Source organism: Bufo gargarizans, chromosome 2 (assembly GCF_014858855.1).
Source record: "Bufo gargarizans isolate SCDJY-AF-19 chromosome 2, ASM1485885v1, whole genome shotgun sequence".
Taxonomy (NCBI): Eukaryota; Metazoa; Chordata; class Amphibia; order Anura; family Bufonidae; genus Bufo; species Bufo gargarizans.
In genome coordinates this window covers 591,589,695-591,609,849 of record NC_058081.1, presented here as the reverse complement: position 1 = coordinate 591,609,849, position 20,155 = coordinate 591,589,695, and the positions used below count along the sequence as shown (strand labels likewise).

Sequence of the window (20,155 nt, the reverse complement as noted above, 5' to 3'; positions counted from 1 at the left end):
ATACCAGATGTGTCACACTTTTTTGCAGCCAAGGTGGGCAAAGGGGCACATATTCCAAAGTGCACCTTTCGGATTTCACCGGTCATTTCTTACACATTTTGATTGCAAAGTTCTTCTCACACATTTGGGCCCCTAAATTGCCAGGGCAGTATAACTACGCCACAAGTGACCCCATTTTGGAAAGAAGACACCCCAAGGTATTCCGTGAGGGGCATGGCGAGTTCCTAGAATTTTTTATTTTTTGTAGCAAGTTAGTGGAATATGAGACTTTGTAAGAAAAAAATAAAAATAAAAAATCATCATCATTTTCCGCTAACTTGTGACAAAAAATAAAAAGTTCTATGAACTCACTATGCCCATCAGCGAATACCTTAGGGTGTCTACTTTCCAAAATGGGGTTATTTGTGGGGTTTTTCTACTGTCTGGGCATTGTAGAACCTCAGGAATCATGACAGGTGCTCAGAAAGTCAGAGCTGCTTCAAAAAGCGGAAATTCACATTTTTGTACCATAGTTTGTAAACGCTATAACTTTTACCCAAACCATTTTTTTTTTTTTGCCCAAACATTTTTTTTTTATCAAAGACATGTAGAACTATAAATTTAGCGAAAAATTTATATATGGATGTCGTTTTTTTGCAAAATTTTACAGCTGAAAGTGAAAAGTCATTTTTTGGCAAAAAAATCGTTACATTTCGATTAATAACAAAAAAAGTAAAAATGTCAGCAGCAATAAAATACCACCAAATGAAAGCTCTATTAGTGAGAACAAAAGGAGGTAAAATTCATTTGGGTGGTAAGTTGCATGACCGAGCGATAAACGGTGAAAGTAGTGTAGTGCCGAAGTGTAAAAAGTTCCCTGGTCATGAAGGGGGGTTCAGCTAGCGGGGCTGAAGTGGTTAATTGTGGGGGGGGGGGTCAGTCTCCACTGAACAGCATTAGGCTATATTTACACCTACAGGTTTTGATCGCTTTTTAAAAAAAAATAGTTTCTGAAGCAAAAAAACAGGGGTGGATAAAAGACCACAGCATAAGCAGCCCCTCGCCTTCATACTATATCCCCTTTATAATTTACATCTGTTTCCAAAACTGCATAAAAACACCTGATCAAAACCTACAAATGTGAACACACCCATAAGAAGGATGACGAGACGGGGCGCGGCGAGGTACATTTACCCTCCTACTGATAAATTCGCAACAAATCCTGGGGCAGTCCATGTGAGGGGCGTGGCTAGAGCGGCGGCTGCATGCAAGCGGGGCTGAAGTCTACACCTTTTCGAAAGCCCTCATTCGTCAACACGTTTCACGTGACCGCCTTCAGGTCTTAAACGCGCATGTGTTGACAGAACACCGGCTACCTTAGCTGCAGGCGGGTAGTAAGCTCGACCAATAGGAGCAGTTCTGTGGCGCGGCCCAGCCAATAGGAAGCCTCTGCTTGCTGTGGTGACGTGTGTGGACACTTCCCTGTATATCAGTGTGCGGGATGGCTCCGGTGGCGGCGGTTTGTCCCGGGAGGATGTGATGGCGGAGAAGAAGCCGGAAGAACGGGGGGCTTCCCCGCCTTTGTTGGTGTTCCTGGAGCCGTCTGCGGAGGGTGGTGAAGCGACAGCGGCTCCGGTCACTGCACAGGCGGGCAGAGCGGCACCGGGAAGTGCTGTGCGGTTTTTCGCTGGAGGAGTTCGGGAAGATGAAGCAGGAGAGGAAGAGCCGCTGCTGAAGAGGTCCGGTGCCACCTCCCCGAAGTCCGGGAGGAAGGGGAGACCGCGGCTCAGCTCCTCCTCAGACCGGGAGAGCCTGCTGTCCAGTGCCGGTAAGCGCCAGTGTGAACTGTGCTCTGCGGAGACGTGGGCGGGGCCCGACTACTGGTCACGTGGACAGCTGTCACACAACTCCTGTTCACATAATAGTCTGTATTTATAATGGCTGACTCCCACCTGTACTGCCCACCTTACCTGAACTGATGACATCTACCCTTTATTACTTGCAGCGCTCCAGGTATTTGAGTTGTGTGACTACCTCCGCTCTCTAGCCCCTGACTGATGGATTTCTCCATAGACATAAGGGCGATCCGTATACGGAACCATTCATTTCAATGGTTCTGCAAAATACTCCGTATGCATTCTGTTTCCATTCAAAGATAGGACATGTCCTATTATTGCCCGCAAATCACGTTCCGTGGCTCCATTCAAGTCAATGGGTCTGCCAAAGCCAAAAAAACAAAAACTGAACACTTACGGAATGTACTCCGTATGTCTTCCGCATCTGTTCCGTTTTTGCGGAACCATCTATTGGAAATGTTATGCCCAGCCCAATTTTTTTTCTATGTAATTACTGTATACTGTATATGCCATATCGAAAAACAGAACCTGAAACAAAAAAACGCCCCGCAAAACACTGAAAAAGACATAGTCGTGTGAACGAGCCCTAATGGAGAGAGAGCTGTCAGTCATGGGTGGGTTCCCCTGCCATACAAGGACTGGAGCCGTGCAACCAAGGCTTCGTTAACCTCGGGCGTTCCCTCCTTGTGCTCTGCCAGGGGAAGGGAGGCCAAAGACAGATGTCACATGACTGACACCAGCGCCGCCCTTTGAGAGTGGGATGGAACAAGATCAGTTGTAATCATGGGGTTCTGTTCACATTGGCACTGGAGCCGCCAGTCAGCAGTGCTTTCCAGTTTGATGGCAAGAATAGCACAGAATCTAACTGATCGTTGAGTGTCCGTGTCGTCCTTTGGGCATTGACCCTAGAGAATCCATGACCCATGGCCTTAAAGGGGTTGTCCAGCTTTCCAACACTTTTGGCCATGCCCATCACTAGATCACAGCCTTGTTTGCTAAGCTCCAGACCCACCTGGTAAGGTTTTGGAACTGGTGGATCCTTAGGATAGGTCATCAACAACGGATCGGTGCGGTCTGACCCCCCCCCCCCCCCCGACAATCGGCAGTGTTTTACTAGTGACACCAGAACTGCAGCTGTAATTGTCGGGGGTGTAGCTGGTTGGACCACCTATGATTGTCAGTCAGGGCTCATGCACACGACTGTATGTATTCTGCGGATAACGTCTGTTTGCGTTCCGTATTTTGCGGAATGGAACACCTGGCCCCTAATAGAACGTTCCAATCCTTGTCTGTAATTCGGACAATAATAGGACATGTTACATTTTTTATTTTTGCGGAACGGACATGCGCACATACAGAAACAGAATGCACACGGAGTAAGTTTACTATTTTTTTTGCGGACCCGTTAGCATGAATGGTTCCGCATATGGTCCGCAAAAAAAAACACAAATGGACACGGAGGTAAAATACTTTTGTGTACATGAGCCCTAAGGCTCTTACAGACGAGCGTGAGCAGAATAGGTCTGGATGTGTTCAGTGAAAAATGTGCGATTTCGCAAGCAAGTTTATTCAGTTTTGCCTGCGATCTCGTTTCAGTTTTTATCGCGCAGGTGCAATGCGATTCAATGCGTTTTGCATGCGCGTGATAAACAGTTTACAAACAGCATCTCTTAGCCACCATCCGTGGAAAAAACATTGATTCCACACTAACTTGCGGATGCAATGCACTTTTCACGGAGCCCCATCACTTCTATGGGGCCAGTGTTGTGTGAAAATCACAGAATATAGAACTTTTTTTTATTTTTATTTTTATACACAACGCACAAGTGATGCGTGAAACCCAACGCTCATGTGCACAGCGCCATTGAAATGAATGGGTCCGGATTCAGTGCGGGTGCAATGCATTCGCTTCATGCGTTGCACCCGCACAGAATACTCGCTGGTGTGAAAGGGGCCCAAGTCCTGGAAAACCTCTCATACATGGACACTGTGTGGTCAGAGACCTCTACTATTCCCACTAGCCGTAGCTAGCCCCGAGGGATCCATGTGTGCCCCGCAGCTGCCTCCACCTCCTCTAGTCAGGAGAACGTCACAAGTAGAGATGAGGGAATTTCATATTTTGAAGTTCGGGTTGGAGTATAAGCTAAATTGCGTTATGGATTCAGTTACCACGGACCGCAACGCAATTCCATGTCTGAATGCTTTTAGAGGCATTCCGTTATTCATTCCGTCATAATAGAAGTCTATGGCCTGGATAATGGATCCGCCTGGTTTCCGTTATTCAGGAGAGGACTCCAGCATAACGGAAACCAGACAGATTTTGCTCATCCCTAGTCACAAGCCTTGAGAGCAAATTCCAGCTCCAAGCATTGATTTTAGCCACGTGTCCGGCCGGGGAGATCACAGTCCTGAACACATAGATTTCCGTCCACTGAAGTGTCTGCAATAATGACCTGTGAACGGCCACGTAGGGCGATAGTCCCACATCACTGCTTGCTCTTTACCGAACAGGTTTTTCAGCATCCGCTTGTTTGCTTAACTCCTTAACATCTTGATGTCCAGTGCGGCTGAAGAGCGTCCACTGGAAAAGCAAGCGTCTTACATTTTTTACATGATTTTGTGGGGAGAGGCTACTGTAGTAGTTCCTTATGACGCGCTGTGTATGGTGCACATGGAGAGGAGCATATAGACTCCAGTAACCTGCAGTATATGAAGCCGCCTGGTGCTGATTTCCGGGACGCGTTTTGTCCCTCCTCGTTCAGCTGACATACTTGGTGCACCTTTCATGTAACACGGGGAAAGGCAGAATGTACTAGATACGGTCAAGTGCATAAGGACTTAAAGTCGAGCTGTCCCCTCTCCTGACATGTCTGTTTTAGTAACTACTTGCATTCCCCAGGTTATCACAATTCTGGAGCATCTATTATGACTCTATGATGTGGCATTCCTCTATTATTCCTACTAGAAGTTTATGAATGAATTGCTAGCAGTTTGCAATAAAGGTCCAGATGGGTGTTTCGGGGCTGTGTCCTGGCACAGGCTGACACTGGCAGCATTGATTAGATGGTGTCAGACTGTGCAGGGGCACAACCTCAACTGGTAGCACCCATCTGGACCTTTATTGCAAACTTTAAGCAATTCATTGCTAATTTGTAGTAGGAATAATAGTGTCACATTTTTAGAGTCCTAAAAACAGATGCTCCAGAATTATTACATGGGGAATGCAAGTAGTTAATAAACCAGACATGTCAGCTCCTCTTTAAATATTGACTGTTGAAAATCTATGCTCGGGAAAGGTTGTCAGTATCTGACTAGTGTCGGTCTGACTCCTGACACCCCGCCTAATTAGCTCGCTCTTTGAAGAATCCGGCGTGCTTATGTTTACAAGACACATTTAGGTACCAAGCGCCCCTGATCCTGACGGATGAGGCAACCCTTGTACATGTGATACACCGGTCACCGTCTGCAGTTGTAATCTGTTTAGGCGCTGCACTATAACTCCCAGCATCTAGCACAGGATCTAGTGTCTGATCCTGTGCAGTGATGTGTATAGGACATGAGCGCTCGTCTTATACTCATCTCTTCGTCCTTGATCTGTTCTCGCACCTCTTGTTGTTTTCTCGCCGTCGCTTGTCTGCTATAACACCTTCTCCCTATGTGTGGAGCGTTAATAATCTCCTGCACGGCACATGGATGTAATGAAGATGTCTCGCACCGCCAGGGATATGGCGCATTTTCTCCATCTGTGAAGTCATAATTGAGAACTTCAGTTCTCGGGAAAAGAGAATCCTGTTAATTAAGGCTAGGGGCCACATGGCGACGTGTCATGCGACAAAAAGGGTACAACTACATTGCGATACATGTTGCACGACATTTTATCATGAGTCAATGGTGTCGCACTGTGACATGTGACTTGCACTGAATATTTGCGACTGTTTTGTCGCAGTGCGCCATCATTGACTATCATTATTATTATTTTTTTTTAAAGTCTGTGTAGCCCTATTAAACTATTAATTCCTCAAGAATGAGCCACCCTTCAGCCTATGTCGTTGATATTGCATGTGTGTTAGGGCTCATTCAGACGGCCGTATGCTGTCCGCAAAAATGCGGATCTGATTATTTTTTATTTTTTTTCAGACAGTTCAGAATGTCTGCAAAAAAACGGATTGCATTCTGTTTTTTGCTGATCCATAGACTTCAATAGGGCCATGTCCTGATTTTCACTGACCAGTATAGGACATGTTTTATTTTTATTTTTTTGCTGAGCCTTGCAATGGAAGGAAAGGGCCCCATAGCAGTGAATGGGACAGCATCTAATCCGCAAAAAAAATCAGCAATTTTGCGGACAGCATACGGCCGTCTGAATGAGCCCTTACTGTGACATTTTCAGTAAAGTGCATTTGTGGAGATTGCAACTAAAAACCTTCTGGTGGTTGGTGTAGATCCGCACACCCTGTACCCTCTCCAATGACAGGAGTCTAAATCTGTGAATACGTCAGCCCTGAACTACAAAGCCCAGCATGCTTAGATAATTCACATACAGCAATCGGCCGTAACATGGTGAAGTGGATCGTCTGGAGACGAGGGGTGGGTTATATCAGGAAGTAAATGATCAGTCAGATATTCAAGACCTTTTCTGATGCCTTCAGCACATGAACATGTGAAGGGATTGGAGTGACTTTGACGGGAGCCAAATTGTGATGTCTAGATGACTGGGTCAGATTATCTCCAAAATGGCAGGTCTTGTGGTTTATTCCCAATATGTAGTAGTTAGTACCTACCGATAGTGGTCCAAGGAGGGCCAACCAGTGACCGGGTGATGGGTGCTCGCTGATGTAAGGCGGGAGTGGAGGCTAGTCCTACTAGACCAGTTAATGGTAACATTGGTAGAACGGTGTCAGTAGACACAGGACGTCATGTTGACCGCTGTCCACCACAAAGAAATGCCTAGAAAGGGAACGTGATCGTCATAACTAGTATGTCCCATGGAAGAAGGCATCCGGGGCCTGATAAATTTCATTTTCTTAAACATCATGTGAACAGCCGGGTGTGTGTACATCATATACCTGGGAAGAGGTGCACTATGAGAAGACAAGCCGCCGGAGGCCTTTTGATGCTCTGGGAAACTTTGGGTCCTGGCCTTCATGTTCATGTGGATATGACACGTACCACCTACCCACCTTCATGGCAGCGTAATTCCCTAATAGCAGTGACCTCTATCAGCAGGATGATTCCCCGGCCACACTGTAAGACTTATTCAGGAATGGCTTGAGGAACATGACAAAGAGTTCAAGGTGCTGTCTTGGCCTCCAGATTTCCCAGATCTCAATCTGATCGATCATCCGTGGAATGTGCTGGAAAAACAAGTCTGATTCATGGAGGCCGCATCTCACCACTTACAAGACATAAAAGATCTACTGGTAAGATTTTGGTGCCAGATATCTGAGGACACCTTCAGAGGTCTTGTGGACTGGTCAGAGCTGTTGTGGGATGAGCAGGACCTAGGCAGGTGGTTTCACTGTTGGGGCTAATCAGTGTACACATAGTAGATGATGTCCGGTGCTTCTGAGAGGTCTTTATACCATTACGTACCTTGCAGGCCTGTACTTTCTTATTTATGGTGTCTTGCATTGGCGCACACTTCTGTAATCATTAGGAGGGACGTTTTTATGCTTCAGGTTTATCAGCAGGGCCGGCTCCAGGTTCATGAGGGCCCTTGGGCGATAAAGTCTCAGTGGGACCCCTTGCACAGTGATAACTCTGAGTATAGATAATATAGTAGTTATCACCTGCAGTCCTATGTAACAGCACAGATAACAGTCATGGCTATCTGAGTACAGAAAATGTAGTAGTGTTACCTGCAGTCCTATGTAAAAACACAGATAACACTAGTGTAGATCACGTGGTAGTGTTACCTGCGTCCTTAGTGTGCCTCCCTGTGTCTCTCCCATGGACTCCATGCTGGCGGCACTGCCTCCTCTTCCATCTTTTTATTGCCTCGCACAGAATGTCCTGATGCAGATGCATCAAGGCAAAGGAACACTGTTGAAGCTGCTTCCACTTGAAGCATTTAAGATACACTCTGGTGCTCCAAATCAAGGTACCCCAAGGGGTTAATATCCACACATGGCAGAGACATATGCTGACACAAAGGCAGGTCAAAGACAGTCTGTTTATTACAATGAGTAAATCAGTTTTTACATCTCCAGAGGGGGGCGCCCCCTCTGAAGCTCATGCCATTATTTCATTGGCTAAGAAGAAAAGGGTGCACAACGCGCAGACGCCAAGTGTTCTATCTTACAAACTTTGGTATGTGAACTCAATGTAAACATCTGTGCATATTATAATAGCGTTTTACTAACATTAATACTGCTTATGTCATATGACACTTGCTTCAAGGAGGTGCTTTTATTTTTTTTATAGGCACTAAATATATATGTGAATCATCTAGCTAAGTAATTGGCTCAAGCATTCTTCTAAACCATGCCAAGCTGCCAGCAGTGTTTCTGATAATGCCTTTCTTCCTGAAGGCAGCTGCAGCAAAAGTACTGAAAACGTTTTATCCCCTGCCCGGTGCGCTTCTCCACACATGCTTAAAGTCAGGGAGGCAGCGGCCGCCTTGCTTCATGTCACAGTAACAATGCCCCCTTCCCTGCCCCATCGCTGTGAAGGCAGCCAAACTCGGCACACACAGGGGCGGACAGACGCTTGCAGGCACACACACAGCCAGGCTCCTCCCACACTGGTCACATGGGCAGATGACCTCAGGAAGGTCCTTTAGCTTGGTAGGAACCTCCATCTACCCTCCAGCAGTGCACATGGCAAAAATTGTCTGCATTGCTGGGGTAAGCTGCCCTAGAATTCAGAACAGGCGGTTTAATGAAGACCAGGACACACTTGCCCTGGTGTGCCGGGTGCTGACGCCGGCCCTGTTTATCAGGCATGCCTAAGCAGAGATGAGATCTGTCTGCTCTGATCTGACCAGGGGAAGGGAAGTCATCCTACAGATCTTTTCAGTGCGAGACCGATATCTTCCCCAGAAGAACTAATATGGCTGACAGAAGCTGTGTCCTAAAGAGAAGGCTAAAAGTTTGAAGCTCATGTGACTAGGTCTAGGTTGACATCTGCGGTGGAGACTCCGTTAGGAGCCTTTGTTGCAGATTCCAGTGAAATAGCGGGACTAAATTCAGAGGTATGATGTCCACCAGGATGACTAAAACCTAAGTGAAATCCAGTTGACCCCTTTAGAATCAGCCGGGTCCTCAGGCACTGTTGGCCTCCAGCTTATACTGGATCATGTGCTTCCCGGGTGGAGATGACTGCTGGTAGGAACAGTTGTTTGGCTGACTGCTCTCCTCCCCTTCGCTCTCATGTAATACCTCTTCTGCTTGGGAGAGAGGAGGGATGGGGGGTAGAAGGGCAAAGGATTAGACAAGAAATCTTTTATAATGAGGTTTGTATTGGTCATGGTAGCATGTGATATGCACACAGTGCCACTATTACCATGCAGATAATCTTTTTAAATTTTAATATATTTTTTTTAAATAGGCCACGGCAATGAAGAGCTGAACGTCATACTGGATGATATTGAATTTGCTGATATAATTCACCGAGCGGAGCAGGCGATTGACAGCGGTGTCTTTCCCGAAAGGATATCCCAGGGCTCAAGTGGAAGCTACTTTGTTAAAGATCCAAAGGGGGTGTGTATAATATGAGCGTGCGCTAGTGAACTTGCTGTTCATGCGGGCAGTGGGCACCTTTATAGACTTCATGTCACCCATGACTGCTTTTACTACCTGGTCTCCTTTTATCTTTTAAAATACCACAGCTCTGCTATGTAGTCTCCTATGCAGGTACTGATCTATGGGAGGGTGTTTTCCATACCTTGCAGGCTGAAGGAGACCAAGGTGGAGAGTCTCCCCTGGTCAAAGGAGCTCATACAGAAGATGGTCGACAAGCTTGTGTGTGGATAGGGGCTCCTAGATTCTCCCCACAGATGTCCTTGAAGGGAAAAGAAGTATTGAGCTTGTTGAATTTCACCCTACTGCAAAGTCTCTGCGTAGAAAAGGATGGATATGGAGTCTGCTTTTCATCGGTCTCCCATAGACCTTAATGTGAAGGGGCAGTACATGAGCCATCCAGGACTTGGAGTAACTGTCGTTTCATTTAAAAAAATAAAAAAAAATTGTGTAGGGACTGATTTTAATAAAATTTTTATTTTTTAATACAGCATAGTTTATTACTAAAATATGTTTGCAAGTTTCTCTTTTCCCTGCACTTCTGATAGTGAGTGCAGAGAAGAGATAGGAGAACACCGCTGTGTGCTCACTGCCAGCGCTTGTTGGCGCAGCCTCCTTCTCTTTCCTGTACTCACTACGAGAAGTGCAGGAAAGAGAAATGTGTAGCGCTGGACACATGCAGAGAGGCTGAGGTAGGGAGATAGGAGACAGGCTGAGAGTGCCTCTGTATTTGCATGTAGCCAGTGTATAGTAAGCACTGAGGATGGGTTCTGAGTGCTGCTATGAGGACACTGCAATTTGCAGTTTTCTTGTAAAATTAACACATTTCCCTAGTAAAATATTTTACAAGAATAATCGCTGTCCCCACACAATATAAAAAATATACCTGGAACGATCATTACACTTTAAAAAATGATTAAAATAAAAGAGCGGCAGGGTTCCAACGCCACCCGCCAATCAGCTGTCCGATTGTTGCAGCGCTGCTCCCGTTGACTTCAAATGGAGCAGCGCTGCAACAATCAGACAGCTGATAGGCGGATGGCGTTTGACCCCTGCTGATCTGCAACGATAGACCATCACTTAGTAAAACCCGGGCAACCCCTTTAAATGTTTTTAAGCAAGAATTTTTCTTTCTGCCTGAGGACGGGCCATCAGTAAGTGCAGCCCAGACAACCCCTTTATTGTAAGCGGTCTGTTTTTTTTTAAAATAATTTTTATTTAATTTTTTTCTCAGAAAATAATTGGAGTATTTAAACCAAAATCAGAAGAGCCTTATGGTCACCTTAACCCAAAATGGACCAAATATTTTCATAAAGTTTGCTGTCCCTGCTGCTTTGGCCGTGGTTGCCTTGTTCCGAACCAGGGGTACCTGTCTGAAGCTGGAGCGTATTTAGTCGATGAAAAACTTGGATTAGGAGTTGTACCCAAAACCAAGGTAATAAAAAAAGCGTCTCTCACGTTTTATTTTCAAATGGATCAGTATTGTAAATGCCACCATATTCACAAGATTTAACTTTTTCAAGTAGTGAAGTATTTTGTAAGAATAAAAATTACTGTGTAGCTACGTTTGACTCGAGCAGAGCCTTAAAGGAGTTGGTCCAATATTTTTACCATTGATGGCTTATCCTCTGATGGGCTATCGATATCTGATTGGTGGGGGACAAATGTTCTACTATAGCATTGGAACTACACAGCTCTGTCCATTTTGTAGTGGATTAAATAGCTTAATGCGGAATTAATGGGAGCAACGCTGCAGTAACCAGCTCTGTCCACTACACAACGGATGGAGCTGTGGCGTTCCAGTGTCGGAGCTACCCCAAAACAGCATATCAGCAGCGGTGCTGGGCGTTGGACCCCCACCGACCAGATATCGTGGACCAACTCCTTTAACCCTGTTACTTTCGTTCTCCGGGTCAACCAATCACATGGTAGTGGCTTCAATGCATGTAGGGTTGTGGTCCTGGTCAAGACAATCTCCTGAACTCCAAACTGAATGTCAGAATGGGAAAGAAAGGTGGGCTACAACAGCAGAAGACCCCACCGGGTACCACTCATCTCCACTACAAATAGGAAAAAGAGGCTACAATTTGCACGAGCTCACCAAAATTGGACTGAAGACTGGAAAAATGTTGCCTGGTCTGATGAGTCTCTATTTTGTGTTGAGACATTCAAATGGTAGAGTCTGAATTTGGCGTAAACAGAATGAGAACATGTATCCATCATGCCTTGTTACCACTGTGCAGGCTGGTGGTGGTGGTGTAATGGTGTGGGGGATGTTTTCTGGGCACACTTTAGGCCGCTTAGTGCCAATTGGCCATAGTTTAAATGCCACGGGCTACCTGAGCATTGTTTCTGACCATGTCCATCCCTTCATGACCACCATGTACCCATCCTCTGATGGCTACTTCCAGCAGGATAATGCACCATGTCACAAAGCTCGAATAATTTCAAATTGGTTTCTTGAACATGACAATGAGTTCACTGTACTAAAATGGCCCCCACAGTCACCAGATCTCAACCCAATAGAGCATCTTTGGGATGTGGTGGAACCGGAGCTTCGTGCCCTGGATGTGCATCCCTCAAATCTCCATCAACTGCAAGATGCTATCCTATCAATATGGGCCAACATTTCTAAAGAATGCTATCAGCACTGTGTGTGTGTGTAAGTTAAAATTCATATAAGCTTATCGGTTTAAAATAAATAAATTTGGATGCAGTTCCTCTGCCCGACCGGTTTCGCCTACTTCGGCTTTCTCAAGGGCTTCTGTCTGGTCTCTCCTCCCTCTTTAAGGAGGCGTTCACAGAAAGCAATTGAGATCCAGATCAATATTTAACTCTAAGTTCAGGAGACAGTGTATTTAGGTTAAAAATGTCGGTATATGCCCATAGCTTTTACCCCTCTTGCATCATATGCATACATACAGCGAAGTGTGAGGACAGGCTATGGTTTTTTTGTTTTTTTATTTTATTTCCAATGTGTTTTGTGGTGTTTTTTTTACTTTTGTGTTTTTTTAAGGTAGTCTGGCTTGTCAGTGAAACCTTCAACTACAGTGCAATAGATCGCGCAAAATCCAGAGGCAAGAAATATGCTTTGGAAAAAGTGCCAAAAGTTGGTCGAAAATTTCACCGTATAGGTTTACCGCCCAAGGTAAGGGGGTGCCCTCATCCCTTAAAGAGGTTCTGACTATTTTATGTTTCCTTTAGGCTGAGGCCACACAGCAACATGTGTAGAGCGACAGCAAGTCTCAAGTCACATGCCCAGAAACTTGTGTGTGACTTGCCTGCCCCGATTTGGCTGTGAAAACAAAACCAGGGAAGATGCTGCCAGGTCGCAGTCACGTGCATTGCAGCTTACGATGACATGTCACATGGTCAATGGGGTCACAATCATTAGATATGAAATGTGACATTGATCATGATGTGCAACATGTCCTGTGTGGTCCTACCAATACACCTCCTTCCCCAATAGGGTTGCATTGGGTATCGAATGGTCGATACCAAATTGATTACTTTTGTATCCGGATCGATTCAATACCGGGTTTTACTATTTTCTGATACTAGGCTGCGCTTCTGCACAGCCTAGTATCAGTTAGAGAACATGGCGCGCGCACTATGTTCTCCTGAGTGGCACAGTGGAGAAGGAGGCAGTCCCTCCCTCCCTCCCTCCCCTCTGTGCTGCTGCCACCAATGAGAGGGGAGGAGGAGAGGGGCTGTGGTCACTGCACCACCAATGAAGATAATTAACCTAATAATACAAATGTAAGAATGCAGGTGCTGGCCATATCACATACCCGGCACCCGCCCTCTGACGGGGCGCTGTGATCCACGGAAATTAACTCGGATGCCACACCTGAGGGGTTAATTGACGGGGATCGCAGCACTTTGTCATAGAGGCTGGGTATGTGATACCGCTGGCACCCGCATTCTACATTTGTATTAACAGGTTAATTATAATCATTGGTGGCGCAGTGTGCCCCCCAGTATTAGTCATTGGTGGCAGTGGCCACAGGGTCCCCTCCTCCCCCCTGTTGGCGGCAGTGGCAGCTTCCGATCGGAACCCCAGCAGTGAAATATTGGGGCTCTGGTTACTATGGCAGCCAGGATGCTACTGAAGCCTTCCACGGTAAGCTCCCTGCTGCTGGGCAACAGGTAGAGTGTAAAATCCTATTCACCCTAATAGAAAAAATAAATATATAAGCAATAAAAAAAACTGTTACATTGCCACGTCTGATAAAAAATCCAAACTATTAAAATATTTGTAAAAATATGCGGTGAACAGAAAAAAATAAACTGCGCGATTTACCATTTTTAGTCACCTTGTCCCCCCCCCCCCCCCCCCCCCCAAAAAAATAGGACTGGACTGTTCTATTATGGGCCGGACGTTCCATAAAATGCGGAATGCACGCGGCTTTTTTTGGTGGTTTATTTTTTTTCTTCGCATGGTATAGAGTATCGCAATACCTTTTTTCCCCACGTTTTTTTCATGCCCTGTTTTGACTTAGAGGGGTTGGCCAGTTTCCTATATTGACTAACCTGGTGTCAGGATAGATCATCCATATCAGATCGGGGGGGGGGGGGGGGTCCATCCTGGCTTCTTTTCCCCATTTGGTAGCTGATTGAAGAGAATACTGCATTTATACGAGCACTGCGTTCTCCACCTGCTTGCCGTTGATATTGCAGCGGTGGCGAAGTGTAATTACAGCCCCACTAACTTCAGTGGTAAGGAACAGAAACAGCTGATCGGCAGGAGTTGGACCCCCACCGATCCGATATTGATAACCTGGATAGGTCATCAATCTAATAAACCAGACAACCCCTTTAATGCCACTGTAGACCTTTCTAGGTCCTCAGTGCCAAGGGGTGCCCCACTCCCCAGTCTTATCATTGAGAAAACTGGTGGCTCCATTAGAGGGAAGCATCCTCTTTGATCATGCTGCAGTTGCCTTTGATCAAAGCGATCAAATGGTTACAGGGCTGGGATTGGATTTTTTTTTTTTTTTAGCAGTTTCCATTATAGGAAGTGCCTTCAATATATGGCGGTGTGAATGTGCCCTATGCATAGAGATTCCGTCTATCATTTGTGTGTAACTTGCTGTCCTTGCAGCTGACATGTAAGGGCATGTTTTGAGGTCATGTTCCCAGGAGCTGCTGATGACTTGAAAGCTTTGACATTGTATATATTACAATCAGTGCTATAAAGTGTAAATCCGTATTTTTCTTCTCCGCAGTTTGGCTCCTTTCAGCTTTTTGTAGATGGGTATAAGGAAGCGGACCACTGGCTGAGGAGGTTTGAAACCGAACCTTTACCCGAGAACACAAGAAAGCAGCTGCAGTCTCAGTTCGAGAGGCTAGTGATTTTAGACTATGTCATTAGAAATACGGGTAAGTGATATGGAGCAACACAACTCAGAATTAACTCTTCACTGTCTGTTCACGGTTTTGTTCTTGGGGTGGCGGAGTAGTAGAAAAGGATCTTTGCACTAGCTGCATCCCGTAATCTTTCAGAATCGCTGGCTGTCAATTCTCGACAATTCTTATCTTGCAGACAGAGGCAATGATAACTGGTTAATTCGATATGAAAGCCAGGAGGATAACATTGAAGGATCTGAGAAAGACCCTGATGGTCCTGTATCCAAGGCAAGATGACTTCTGTATAGCAAGTGTGCTTCCTGTAATCATCTGCTGGTTCAGGTTCTCATTGTGGTTTTGATTTCAGGAATGGACTGATAAAGAACCAATTATTAAAATCGCAGCGATTGACAATGGTCTGGCATTTCCATTTAAGCACCCGGATGAATGGCGAGCGTGTAAGTAGCCATTTTAACACTAGAGTAATAGCCCCGGTCTATATATCTAATTCAGCAGCATTAAAAAGATACAGAAGCTTAGTTCACTATGTTTTTCAGTCCTGCAGTGTATAGTAAAAAACTTTAATATTTTTTTACAATGGAACCCCATGGTGCTGGATGCCACTGTATGGCATCCATTTGACGTAAGACAAAACGGTTCATGCACACGGACGTAGTTTCTGTCTGCATTTTTTTACAGAGCAGATGTGGCCTCATATCTTTCAATGAGGCCTCAAAAGATGCATACAGCCCACGTGTGCGGTCTGCATCGGCACGTTTAGATGTCCTTTTCTTGTCCGTTTTGTGGACAAAGATAGGACGTTAAAAAACAAATGGTGGCATGCACTCCACAGTATCTGTCATGTTATGCGGATTTGCGGACTGCAAAACACCTATGGCCATATGCATGAGCCCTTAGTCTACTGTTAAAAGCTTTACTACAGGAAAGGCGTATCAACTCAATGACTTGGCCAGAAAACAAGAACGAAGACTACCGGCACTCGCTGTATTGGATGCAATTTTCTCTTTAATTCCCACATGGAGGAACAAATGACGCGTTTCGACAACACAAGTCTTTGTCATGCTGCACGACAAAGACTTGTGGTGTTGAAACGCGTCATTTGTTCCTCCATGTGGGTATTAAAGAGAGAGAATTGCATCTAATACAGCGAGTGCCGGTCGTTTTTGTTCTTGGATTGACGGGACACCGACCCTGGACGCGCGCACCGCTTATGGGGGCGGTAATGACAAGGCTCGATCCTGCATATCTGATCTGTTAACACTCTTCCATAAAGTTAGAATCTATCATGCACTGAGTTCTAGCCTTACCATAGGTCTTTTTCGCATACTTGTGATGCTGTGAGAATGGAGCTGGAAATCGCAGCCATGGTATGTCCAGGAAATGTGGCCGCCACAAGGGCTGCACACTGCCATGTGAATGCAGCCTTAAAGATTGGATAATTATAATTTATCAACCTATTGATGCAAACGTGCACCCTTTGATAAACTTGTCACACTATAAATCGCTGCCATTCACCGTCATACTGGCTGACATTGTCACTTTCTCTATGCCATGTAGATGGCTGAAATGGGTAATAAAAGTACATCACAACAGTGTTACATCTAAAGTGTGCCAGTATCATGAGCACTTATACATCTGCCCCATGTTCTCTCCTCCTCAGATCCTTTCCTCTGGGCTTGGCTTTCTCAAGCGAAGGTTCCCTTTAGTCAGGAAACAAAGGACCTGATTCTTCCTCGCATCTCTGACATGAACTTTGTTCAGGACCTTTGTGAAGATCTGTATGAGCTCTTCAAGGCGAGTAGATATGATTTATCCAGTATAATGGGGAAATCTATATGTTCAGCTGATAACCTGCACTTCCTCATGTGCTTACATCTGTAGACTGATAAAGGATTTGACAAGGCGACATTCGAGAAGCAGATGTCTGTAATGAGAGGACAGGTAAGTAGTCTGACACTTCCGAAGGATGGGGAAAAAAATCCTATACAGTGCTGAAACCGATTTCACTTCTGGAATCCCTTTTACATTGTCTAGGATTAAAGGGGTTGGACACTATGAAATCCTGCTGCATATCTTAAACATAGGAAAATTTATCAATTTGCCCATGTACTAGGGATCGACAGAGATATTATATAGAGGGGAGGGGGGGCGGGCACACTGCGCCACCAATGAAGGTAACTCATTAATTCATATACACAGGAGGCGGGAGCTGGCTGCAGAATCACATAGCCGGCTCCTGACCTCTGGGCGGTAGCTGCGATCCGCGGCAGTTAACTATCGCAGCTACTTGTCATAGAGGTCGGGAGCCGGCTATGTGATTCTGCAGACAGCTTTCGCCTCCTGTGTGTGTATATGAATTAATGAGTTACCTTCATTGGTGGCGCAGTGGCCACAGCCTCTCCCCTCCTCTTGCCGTCCCTCCTCTCATTGGTAGCAGCGGCACAGGGGGGAGGGAGACACTGCTTCCTTCTCCCCTGTGCTGCTGAGGGAATATCGGCAAAATAGATGCCGATAACTTTCAAAATCCTGAATATCGGTAAAACCGATAATCGGTTGAGACCTACTATGTACACCCCCTGACCAATGGGCACAAGCAGATCTCAAAAGCACATTTCTTACATAACTTGTACTAAAATGGTGTTTACAGGGGCATCGTCCATACAGCAGTCACTTGATGTCCTCTAGCAGCACGTTGTTGGTAAGTTCAGTGACTTTGCTGGTACATCTTCTCTGATTTGCCTGCACTGGACTGAAGGATATAGCCCTGCTAGAGGGCATCATGGGAGGAATGCAAGGAACCGAGATTTATAGTTTTTTGGTGGGGGATTCTGAACACTTAGTCCCATCCAGAGATAAAAACACTGGAATTGTGGGAGAGAACAGTAGGCTTAAGTTCTACCTCAAATACCTGATTTAGGTTATTTAAAGGGGTTTGGTTTGCCTTGTTAATACTTAACTTTTGGGCTATTATTTTAAGATTACTTATTAAAAGTGATGGAAATATTACTAAAACAAAGGTGCAAAGTGTGATGCCAGTGCACTCATAATAAAGGAATGTTCTTACAGCTGCCGTGAAGTGCTTAGTAGCTGTGCGGAGAGATAGTCAGGGGGTCCCCCACAGAGCCAGTCACCCAATGAAACCTTTTGGGATACGGCCGGAAATTTGTGATATCCCTGGTGACACCCTAACAGTGTTGGGAATCTTGAACCAGGGCACCATAGGTAGTGTAAGTATTAGGGATGGCTCAGAGGGGTTGCCCTTATCAAGGAGAGTGCTTCTCTACTTTGGAATACAGAGCAGCTCAGGTCAATCAGGGAAAGTGAGCTGGCTCTCTATCTATTTATTTTTCATCAAGTGTCTATTTTTATGGCAATAAACTAAATGCATTTTGATTTAAAAGATAAATAAAAATAAATCTGCTAACTTTATTACAGGTCATCCTGGTCATGGCTGCCAGTCAACATTGCAGCCGTGGCTCAGCCTGTACACGGCCTTCAAAGTACAGCAGCCACCTGATAGATTCACTAGATGAAGTGGCCAAGTGACTCAGTCACTGCGCAAAGCCTCATGCACACGACCATATTTGTGGTTTGAATCTGATTCACATTTTTTGCAGATCGGATGCAGACCCATTCGTTTCAAAGGGGCCGCAAAAAATAACGTGTGCTGTCCACATCCGTATGTCTGTGCCGTAGTTCTGCGAAAAATACAGAACATGTCCTATTGTTTGCAAAATGGACATATCAGTGTTTTGCAGGAAACGGTAAAAGAGTGATATTATTTTTTTTTAATACCAAACCTTTCATTTCTTTCAATCAGATCCTGAATCTGACTCAGGCGTTAAAGGATGAGAAGTCTCCCATTCAGCTGGTCCAGATGCCTAAAGTAGTGGTGGAGCGAAGCCAGACTGGAAGCCAGGGCAGGATCGTTCACCTGAGCAATGCGTTCACACAGACTTTCCACTGCAGAAAGCCGTTCTTTACCTCCTGGTAGCCGGGGGATCTCGTGTCTTAAATACACAAAGCTGCTGATTTGCACAAGCACTGCAAAGGGTGAAAACTGCTGTCAACCCCCACATAGCTGCCAAACCACAGGCCTCTCGAAAGGAAGTAATCTTCTTGAATGTACATCAGTTTACACTTCTGTCCTATTGTGAAATTGTTTTGTCAGGGATTCTGGTAGGACTGCATTAACATGTACTGTGTATATATTATTTTTTTTCCCTTCCTTAAGATATGAAGTTGTGCATTCAAGTAAATCAGCCTGCCTTCTATAGGGTTTCTAATATGCTGGAATGACACCTCAATTTACTGAGATTTTCTATCATTGGTTATTTATAAATTAAAATATGTCATGTTAAATAACCACACAAAGGTTTGGGACCTCACTATGCCAAGCACTTTTTTTGGGGGGTGAATTTTTCTAAAGTGCCCTGTAGACTTGTCAAGGTAAAGAAAATAAAACCAGTCTTGGATTAACATAACTGCAGAAGGTTTATTCCTCAGGACCATAATGCTGTACATGTGTATCATATAACCATGGTGTCAGCATGCAGCGTCACATTGTAATGGGACGCTTCTACCAACCACATGGTTCCCAATTGCTGCTGTAGAAATTCTGTATTTAGTTTGGAGGTATTGCCAAATGGGACATTTGTGGTGTATCCATACACAGAGTAGGTGGTCCCAAGGGCGGGTGGGCTGCCTACATGCACACTTCCTCTTCATTCTCAGCTGATGCGATAGAGTTCTGGTCTGGAGATAGCAGAAGGAAGTGATTTAAAGCGGTTTTTACTGTGACCTTTCCACGCTGCACATAGTTTTCTTGGGCTCAGGGTCCACAAGCAAGTTTTTGGCGTATACTAAAGAATTGTATATGCACACTAGACTTGAATGTCACCTATGACCACTTTCAGACGAGCACATGTCACGCTTCGGACTTGAAGTGCAGCACCTGTCCTGACCTCCCAGCACTGCCGGGGTCGCATAGCATTATATTGATTTATGATGCTATGTAACCCTTATAATGCTGCCAGTGTTATTCAATACATTCCAGAACTGTAAGGGTTACATAGCATCATAAAGCAAAATAATGCTATGCGACCCCGGCAGTGCTGGGAGGTCAGGACAGGTGCTGCGCTGCGAGTCCGGAGCGTGACACTCGCTCGTCTGAAAGTGGCCTTTGGAATACTATTTAGTCTTATTCTAAAT

At 45.3% G+C, this 20,155-nt stretch overlaps 1 protein-coding gene across 1 annotated transcript; it reads left to right on the top strand.

The window, feature by feature from the left end:
• Positions 1-1,419: 1,419 nt before the first annotated feature.
• Positions 1,420-19,945, top strand: PI4K2B (phosphatidylinositol 4-kinase type 2 beta). Its single transcript, XM_044278251.1, has 10 exons — positions 1,420-1,807; positions 9,384-9,535; positions 10,809-11,009; positions 12,591-12,722; positions 14,803-14,956; positions 15,120-15,211; positions 15,291-15,381; positions 16,605-16,738; positions 16,826-16,885; positions 18,765-19,945. Exons 1-10 carry the CDS (start codon positions 1,519-1,521, stop codon positions 18,936-18,938), a joined length of 1,479 nt encoding a protein of 492 aa, XP_044134186.1. The 5' UTR covers positions 1,420-1,518; the 3' UTR covers positions 18,939-19,945.
• The last annotated feature ends 210 nt before the right edge of the window (positions 19,946-20,155 follow it).